The sequence below is a fragment of the Mobula birostris genome, chromosome 6 (assembly GCF_030028105.1).
Source record: "Mobula birostris isolate sMobBir1 chromosome 6, sMobBir1.hap1, whole genome shotgun sequence".
NCBI classification, from domain to species: domain Eukaryota; kingdom Metazoa; phylum Chordata; class Chondrichthyes; order Myliobatiformes; family Myliobatidae; genus Mobula; species Mobula birostris.
In genome coordinates, this window is record NC_092375.1 from 161,261,927 (window position 1) to 161,271,624 (window position 9,698).

Sequence of the window (9,698 nt, forward strand, 5' to 3'; positions counted from 1 at the left end):
GGCGATACCATGAATAGCGTAGGACCTATTAGGGACCAAAAGGAAAGCAATATGTGGAGGAGGCAGCTATGGTTTTAGGAAATGCTTAATAAAGAGAGGGTCAATAGACATAAACACAATGTGCTGAATTCCAACTTCTCCATCACCCCGTTAACATAAATTGGCACACAATTGAAAGACACAAAATGGAGTTTACAAACAAATGGCAAAGAAGCTCTGGGCATGACCTTCTCACACAAGCAAGTGTCTGAAGAGAGCTGTCAGGTTTGGTGAGACATGATACATTCCTTATTAAATAGCATGCTAAAATCATAACCGACTTTTGTGCTCTCTGATAGAGTCCCTGGAGAACTTTACCAATGCCTGTCTGGTGATTCAGTGTGTGTTCAAACAAATGTGCATCAGGTAAATGCAGTTAGATTCACTTCTGCTTCAATTTACCACTGCAGGGATTCCCACAGATTCAGCTATCTTTTCTCTACTGACCCTTTTCCACAAAGTGTACAAGAGAAATCGATTGAACATGAAACAAATAGCAGTATTGTAATCACTGGCTCTGACTGTCAAAGTGGAAACAGGAAAACACAAGATTGAGAAACACCTTCAAAATACTGTTACTAATCTTTCTGTAAAGATCTCATTTCATAGCAAGGATTTATTCACCCTTCCCTTTTATAATGGTGAAGTGGATAAATCAACAATATCACAATGTTAACCTTTCTCTGTCTCTGTAACCTGTCTCTGTAAAAAGCTATACTGAATAAAATTTGAATTCGATTGAAACTCAGTGTAATATTCTTGTTTGCATCTTTTAAGTAAGATCACAATGTGTTAATGCAAATTTAAGATCATCTCTTGTATGAATATTTTAGGAGAATAGCACTCAAATTCCAAAACATTAGCTACTCCCTGAGGCAGTTAATGAAAGGACTTCTTAGGTCTGTTGTGGTAATGTTATTGTATCTCATCTTCAGTCTTTCTTCCTTCTGGTTTAAACTCTAGTTCAGATTGATATAATTTCATGTGAAAAATTGTTTCCAGTTTTTGACACTTGCTGCGTTTTTGAATGTAAGAAAATTGAATCAATTGCAGAAATTTATGCTTCAAAGGTGAAGGCTGCAACAAGAGGCTTCTAATAGAGGCTGATTCTATACCAGACATCCCACCCTGCAAAAACTCACTTCGGGGAGGTAGCACCACCTCCACCGCCCCCCCCCCCCCCCGCCAGTCAACTTCCAAGAGTGTATGTATACAGGACATTTGATTATGAAAGAACACAACAATTTATTTGATCACATATTGAAACTATTTACACACACAAACATATATATATATATATATTCCTTGTTGAGCTAATGAACGAATGACACCTGTTAAACTCACCTCAACATGTCTTTTACAGTCATTTAACCCACCATGGGCAATAGAAAAGTCACTGTTACAAACAGTGCAGTGAGCAACACTGTCATTATTTTTGATCCCTATTAGGCAGGGGTACACTTTAGTGTAGTCTGGGGTGAAGTACGTTTTATATTTTCTGTTTTTGGAACACTCTGCCATGGCGCTGCAGGACACTAAACTGAACTGATGGACGATGAAAGAGAGAGAGAGAGAGGTCGACTGTAAAGCCCACCCACAGAGAAAACTGATAGGTCTACTTAGCACAAAGAGAGACCGATCAGGATGCTCTCTCTCTGTCACTCACTCTCTCTGTCTGTCTGTCTGTCTCTCTCCCTATCGCTATTTCCGGGATATTGTATATAATTTGCAGACATAGGGAGCCGCTATCAATATGCGGGAGACTCCCGGAACTTCTAGGAGAAGTGGGATGTCTGCTATATGCGCCACTAATTTGAATAGGCCATTGATTAAATGATAGACTCACATTTGCTAGGATGTAAATGGACATTATTTTCCTGCTCAGTGATAGAAGTTTGCTACTCAATATAATATTCCAAGCTGTAAAACTTAGTATTTTTAAACAATAATCTATATTAAATGCACAAGCTTTCAATCAAACCCTTTTCCCAAGAATGGCGTGGTGCTGGTTCCTGATTTAAAAGCTTAAGTTAGTATCTGCTTTTTGCTCTATCTGTAGGATACTCTTTGCCACACTGATGAGTTAAATTGTATCCTTTGTAATTAAAATCATACCGAAATTGGCATTATAGTCCATCTCTTCCATGCCAGCCATGATGTCTATCTATATCAGTCCTATTTGCCTGTGTGAGGCATGTACCCCACTACTCCTCTCCTATCCAAGTACCTGACCAAATGCTTTTTAAGTGATGTAATAATTCTACCTGCTTCTCCTCCTCTGGTATTTCATTCCATATAACCACCAACCTCTGTGAAAATCTTACCCCTCACATCTCCTTAAAATTTCTCCCCCCTCACATTAAACCTATATCTTCCAGTTCTAGGCTTCCCTGCCCTGGGAAAACAATGTTGACTATCTACCCTCTCCGTGCCCATTAGTAATTTGTATTAATCAATCCTATAAAGTTTTCTGTGGACTGTGTTGGGATCTTGTGCATTAGGGAGGCAATTTTATTAGGAATCTGATAAGAAGTAGAAATAACAGAAGATTTTAATCTGCGTCACTTACACCCCCTATATTTGCTACACCAAACAGGGCCCAAGAAAGGAGATTGTTATTTACAGAAAAGGACACCCAAAATCAATTTTAATAACTGGACATTTAATTGCTTATACACTGATCATTTCATTACATTTTTAGTACATTTTTAATCAAAATGCTCCGGGCCATGAACTTTTAATATTAACTTTTAAAATAATATCCATTTGAGACACTTAAGTAAAAGGAATCTGCCTCAAAAAGTCATCTTTTTTATCGTTTGTGATTTTTAATGGCAAGTGAATCCGTTTGAACAAAACTCCTGCTTGACACATTTGTAACCATTTATACTCTACATTAATTTTATACAATTTCTTAAGGTCAATGGATTATGGTTTCTCCTATGTTAGTCTAATTTCAGCACAATATTATGGGCCAAAGGGCCTCTTCCTGTGCTGTACTGTTCTCTACAACACACACAAAATGCTGGAGGAACTCAGCAGGCCAGGCAACATTTATGAAAAAGAGTAAACAGGTGATGTTTCAGGCTGAGATCCTTCTTCAGTCCCAATGAAGGGTCTGGCCTGCTGAGTGCCTCCAGCAGTTTGTGTGTGTTGCTTGGATTTCCAGCATCTCTAGGTTTTCTCGTCTCCGTACTGTTCTATGTTTTATTTGTCGAGTATCTAGTATTGTAAATATTAACTATTAAATAAACAGTTTTACAAGCATACATAATTAAAGATACATTGCTCCAAGATAATCTAAAATAAATCAAAACATAAGTTTTACAGTACATCATATTTTTCTATCAATAAACATATGGTACCTACAGTTTTGTTACCAAGATGCTGATTTATAAAAACACGGCAACTTTCTTTTACTTTGCTCAATATTTACCCTTTTAAGTTTTTGTTATTTGTAATTTATCAACATTCAAACCAGCATAAATACATTATTTATATTTACATAACTTTAATTTGGGAAACATTAACAGTAAATACAGCTAAAATCAAGTTGAAAATGTACAAATTGCATTAACAGCATTGCTCTCTTGTTAAAAGTATGTAGCATTTATACAATTCAGTCCTTTTTATTCAGCACCATTTTGTTCTATTCATTTCTTTGTCTGGTAATTCTTCAGTTGCTCCATAAACCCAGGGTTAGGATTGATAACCTGCCTTGCATTCTTCACTTCTGAGAAAGCATCATTAAAGCTGAGTCCATACAACCACATGAGATAACCTATCACTATAGATGCAGAACGTGACACTCCAGCATTGCAATGAACCAGCACCACACCATTCTTGAAAAGAATATGACAAACAAGGCAAAGTGATTAAATGACTATCAACTCACTGTCAGTTAAATAAGACCAAAATTAGTTCATATATAACATAAATAGTACAAAATGTTTTCAAGGCAGCTGTCTGATATTTGGCTTTTCAAAATTATTCTCCCCAAGGTACTTACCTGACTTTGAATGATTCCAGTGCCATTTATTTATACAATATAAACCTCATTAACAGGAAATGATAACTACAGGTCTGCGTTTTGAGCATCTTAATACGATAGACTATGATACCCAACAGCATATCAACAGTAAAATAAACACTGGCTATATCTTCAGATTTAATTACAGAATATTGCTGATTAGCATTCCAAACATCCTCAACAAAAAAAATTCAACTGCATGCTAATTGCTTTTGATTAGGAATTCAAACCTGTGATATTTTATTTGATTCCTATACATTCTCAGCTCTTACTCTAAGAAGATAGAATTTATGATTTTGTATCTTTCATTTCTTTTTAAAATGTACCCAAAATACTATTTGATTTCTTGATAATATTAAAGGTATTACATCAAATGCATCAATATCAAAATTGGATTAATGTTCCATGTACATGCATTATCTCTCTTAACCTGTTAAAAATAATTATTTGGCAAGGTTTCTTCAGTTGAAGTTAATGGCACAACTGTTTGAAAATACAGAGTGACTATATAAATCTTCGATGCAAATATTTATGACATTACAGTCACATCTAAAACCTATACATCAGTCTGTCATGGTCTGCAACTTGGTGGTTATGTGGAACCCAGCCCTACCGTCTCCCAAACTTAACACCATTACTACTGCAGTAATGGATTCACTTTCGCCCAAAACATGACATAAATAGTCTCCATTAATCTTCCTCTACTGTTCAAAAACTCACAGAACTGGACAGCACAGGAACAGGTCCTTTGGCCCAAGATATTATGCCAAATTAATTAAGCTAATGGCACTTAATCCCTTCTGTTGGCACCATAACTCCCATTTTCTGCATATTCACCTGCCTGTCTAAGACCCTATTAAACACTATGTCATACCCAGCTCCAGCACTACTCCTGGAAGTGCATTCCAGGCACTTACCACTCTTTGTCTAAAAAAATTTGCCCTGAACATTTACTTGGAACATTCCACTTTCAACTTAAATGCAATTCCTCTAGTATTAGACAGATCAACACCCAGAAAATACATCAGCTATCTGTTCCATCTCTATCTCTCATCATTTTGTAAACTTCTGTTAGATCTCCCCTCAGCCTCTGCCATTCCAAAGAAAACAGCCAAGTTTGTCCAACCTCTTCTCATGGCACATGGCCTCTAATCTAAACAGCATCCTGGTAAACCTCTTCTGAACCCACTCCATAGCCTCTACATCCTTCCTATAATGGGCAACCAGAACTGCTGAAATATTACAAATGCAGCCTAACCAAAGTTTTATAAGGCTGCATTCTAACTTCCTGATTCTTAAACTCAATGACTTGATTAATAAAAGTAAGCATGTCATACGCTGTCAACTTTCAGGGAGCTATGGACTTGGACTGCAAGATCCCTCTGTACATCAACACTGTTCAGAGTCCTGCCATTAACTATCCCTTTACATTTGTTCTCCCAAAGTGCAATACCTCACACTTCCCTGGATAAAACATCATCTGCTATTTTTCTACCTTAACTGTAATCTATATCGCGAAGTATCCATTGGAGAAGATCGAGACATTTTCCATAATGCCACCAATCTTTGTGTCATCAGCAAACTTACTAACCACCCATCAAGGCATATGTTATCCCAAACAGCAGAGGTCACAGTACAGATCCCTACAGAATGCCACTAGCCATGGATCTCGAGTCAGAATTAGTCCAATGAACCACTCTCCTCTTGCTTCCTATGAGAAAACTAATTCCAAATCCAAACAGCCAAGACATCATGGATCCTTTAAAAAGTTAATGAGGAATACAGAAATAATTTTAAAATAATAACATAACAGAGAGGCAAAGTATTTTATCCTTTGCTTCCTAAAATCTTTTCCATAATACTCAATTGAAACCAATTGTGTTTCAGATTCCATGCCAGGTCTCAACGGATGCTGGATTCAAAAAACAATTCCTTAGTGACTGTGCTTCAGATCCCATGAGGCAGATGCCCAAGACTTGCTACAAAGTAAATGTCTGTGTGCATTAGACTGTTGACAAGGTCAACATTATTCAGCCCAGTGTTTTTCTTATATTAACCTTCCCATGACTTGACAAGATCCTCTCCTTTATTCATAACTCAGAATGCACAACACCACTGTCTAGATCTTCTCAAATACATAATACTGAAGCAAAACTACAATTTTTATGATTATTCCTATACCTATATCACATTATCTTTCACCACTTACCCTGCCAATGCAATGCAAATCCTACCCATCACACCACCTACTCATTTCTGCAATATAATAGAAAAAGCAGAGTTTCACAATGAATGGGAAAACATTAAGAGAAAACCAATAGGAAGCAGAACAAAACCGATGCAGCAAGATAGATTTATGTGCACAAAGCAAAATAGATACCAATGTAATGAGTAATATCACAGATTTTGCAAAAGTTGGAATGCTAAACAAAAATTAGTCTGGATATTTATTACTACGTTGTTTATATTTTCCTACTAATGAATATTTGCTACCCATTAAACAAATACTTTAATTTGTGATGAGGTTTTTAAACTGTTCGGTGGATTTGAAGATAAATGATCAAACCCATTACAAGCAGTTTCACGTTGCTAGACATGCTACCTAAAGCCAGATAAGGAAACTATAAAAGAATTGTTGGTGGAATAGTCTTTCAGTCAAGTCTTCAGTAATAAATAATAAAACCAGTTGATCACTGGTATGTGTGTGGAGTCGATTTCTTCGTACATACATTCTTTTGTCAAAGGAAAACAAAGTCAGAGCCCAGTGGAAAAAAGAATAAATTATGCATTGCACACGCATCAAGTGGAAATATTTTATTAATAGATTCACCAGTTAATGTGAAATGTTCTTTGTGTTTAATTGAAATTAATTAATTCACTTCCACACAACCAGCGCTTCTTACCTGTGTCTTGGCTTGGTCAATAAAGTCAAAGCATTCTTGAAAGTACAAGGTGATGGCAGTGTCAGGGAGGTCCAGTATGGAAACATTTTTGTAAATGAACTCAAAGGGAAAGGCATTTTCTATGCCATAGCCCACGTTCAAGATGTGAGATATCTGAGAAAGAAAACAGGTTTTTTTTTAGAAAGCTATCTGTTTCACCTTTCCACCTGTAAAATGTTCACGGTTTATATCCAAGCTGCTCTTTAGCTAGTTGCTAGCGAATGCACAAGTGTTGACTTTGCCTCCGACTTTACTTCCTATCAAGAAGAGTCCTTCTGATCCACTTTCAAACAATTTGTGTGTTAAAAAAACATTAAAAGGTGCATGTACGGAGACCCATACAACACAGAAAGAGGCCTTTTGCCCATTGTACCTGCACTAATCATAAAATACTCAGTTTACTTAAGCTTACACTAATCTCCTTTATCATCTCATAGGCTAATTATTACCTTCTGATTCTCTTGTCACTCACTCACACTATAGACAATTTACAGAAACCAATAAATCTACCTACCAGCATGTCCTTGGCATGTGAGAGAAAAATGAAGCACCCGAGGGAACATATGCAAATCCATACATTCAACACCCAAGGTCAGGACTGAACCCATGTGTTCAGAACTGTGAGGCAGCAACACTACTTTTGCACTGTCAGGCTGCACTGCCTGCCGGTCTGAACTCTAATTTGCAATTGCATGTTATTTTTGATGTAGAAGAATATTCCAAAGTACCCGAAGGAGGGAAACCCACACCAAGTCTTTGTGGGATGATTAGTAGAAAATATCTATAAAGTGGGTACAGTCATTGAAGATAGAATGTAGAGCAATGAGGCAAAACAAAACTCTGATTTGTAGATCCGACTGAGGCACAAACTAGAAAGAGTTCTTTTTTAAAATGAAGTACGATTTTGATGTAAAAAGAGAATTTAACCTCCAAAGTCCAGTGGCACACAATATGGTCCAACAAAATTTGGTGCTGATGACTCATTTCAATCATTCACCCATTCACCCATTTTTAAACCAAAGTAAAACTTATTTTTTACCTTGTGTGTTTTTAATTTCTCATAATTATGGGCCACATCTTGTGAAGCTGGAAAAGACACAAACACAAACATTGTCAACAATCTTCTTAAATTTGTGAATTCTGGCTAGAAATGCAACCGGCAGTAGCTGAGTAAACTCACTGAACAAGCAGCTAGCTGACTGACACTAGCTTTGGGAGACTACTTTTTGAAAATCAATTGTCTTAATAAGTAACTTGATCCTATAATGACTGGATGGGAGAGCAGCTTTCAACCTTGTAATTTTATGCATTGAGAGCACTTAATGCCAATAGCATGAAGTGTTGAACTCAATGCTAACAGCGCAGAGTCTAGAGGTGAAAGATTCGAAATTATTACCGAATGTTGATTGTGCTAAATTTACATGTGAAGGTATAATTGTTTCCAATGTAATTTTGTCAAAATATCAGAATACACCAAGAATGATACAATTTAAATAAGTATACCGTAGAGTAAATCATTACAAATTCTGATCCCAAAACAAGTATGATTTAAATAACTTTAGAATAATTTAAATAAACAGCTCCAACTATGACGGTATGATATGATCTACTCAATATTACAAAGCCATGAAAAACAGGAAAAATCATTGCTTAAGAGACCACGCGATTTAATAAACAAAACACTTAGAAACATTTTGTTTTGCTTATCCAACATGGAAACACCATCAGAAAAGCTCACTTATATTGTTAGATAACACCATTATTATCATCACTTTTCAAGAGAATATTAAGTTACTCCAATAAACAAAACAATCTCTTATTATAAAGAAATTGTACTAGTTGGACTTGCTATCAAGCCAATAAAGAAATGACTTCCAGAGTTAGGGTTTTAAGAGAGGCAAGAGAGATGTAGCGAAAAATAAACTTCCATGGTAACAAACTACCAAGTTTACTTTTACCCGCTTTCAGCAACCAAATACACGCAGCTACGCTACAATGAGAAAACGCAATGTTATACAGTAATCTGCTCTGTGAGATCAGAAGTTACAGCAGAGGTTCTATTACGCTCACCCAGCAAAAGCCACGGTTTAATAACACCAACTTGCAGATCAAGGCTGGTATCATGGACATATCCATAAGCTCCATCCGTTTGCTGAGCATCTTCTTCGACATGCACTCGAGCGTCTCTGAGTGTTTCAATTAGTCTTTTCCCAGTTATTGTTGTCACTCTTGTGCTCTGTTTCCTGAGCGATGTCTTGGAAAAAGCCTTGATTTCATTGACAAGCGAATGCATCACATTTAAATTCCAGAAAGCAAATAAACAAAATACTGAGAATTCAATACATTACATACACTAAAAAGAAAAATCACAGCAGCACGACTTTAATGTGCTGCAATAAACATGGTCCATTTAATATAAGTAAGGGACTTTTTACACAATCCGAATTGAAATCAATCCTATCTTCCTGATTGGTTGTTTCTACGTTGCGGAATACCAACAACGATCTATGAAATACAAAATACTAAAAGTAGAAGAACTTGGTTGCTCCAGAAACATCGCCACCTACTGCAGGAAGATCGGAGTTTGAAATTACGTACTGTACCGTACATGCAGATACTGAATTGTGTTGAAATATTATTGCAAAATTTAATTGGGATCCTCCAGCTCGATAACATTATGAATACAG

The 9,698-nt window shown here is 36.5% G+C and overlaps 1 protein-coding gene across 1 annotated transcript; it reads right to left on the reverse strand.

Annotated features, from left to right (window-relative positions):
* Positions 1 to 1,299: 1,299 nt before the first annotated feature.
* Positions 1,300 to 9,461, reverse strand: dusp19a (dual specificity phosphatase 19a). The gene is made up of 4 exons (XM_072259627.1): positions 9,082 to 9,461; positions 8,051 to 8,097; positions 6,973 to 7,125; positions 1,300 to 3,881 (listed from the first exon to the last, which is right to left on the reverse strand). Exons 1-4 carry the CDS (start codon positions 9,302 to 9,304, stop codon positions 3,693 to 3,695), a joined length of 612 nt encoding a protein of 203 aa, XP_072115728.1. The 5' UTR covers positions 9,305 to 9,461; the 3' UTR covers positions 1,300 to 3,692.
* Positions 9,462 to 9,698: the final 237 nt, after the last annotated feature.

Bases quoted from the DNA above. Each gene is read 5' to 3' on its own strand.
- dusp19a (XM_072259627.1), bottom strand. From the start codon at position 9,304: ATGCATTCGCTTGTCAATGAAATCAAGGCTTTTTCCAAGACATCGCTC. The intron at 7,126-8,050 runs GTAAAAAATAAG...TTTCTTTCTCAG, and splicing joins AGAAATTAAAAACACACAAG to ATATCTCACATCTTGAACGT. The intron at 3,882-6,972 runs GTAAGAAGCGCT...ATTCTTTTCAAG, and splicing joins TTGACCAAGCCAAGACACAG to AATGGTGTGGTGCTGGTTCA.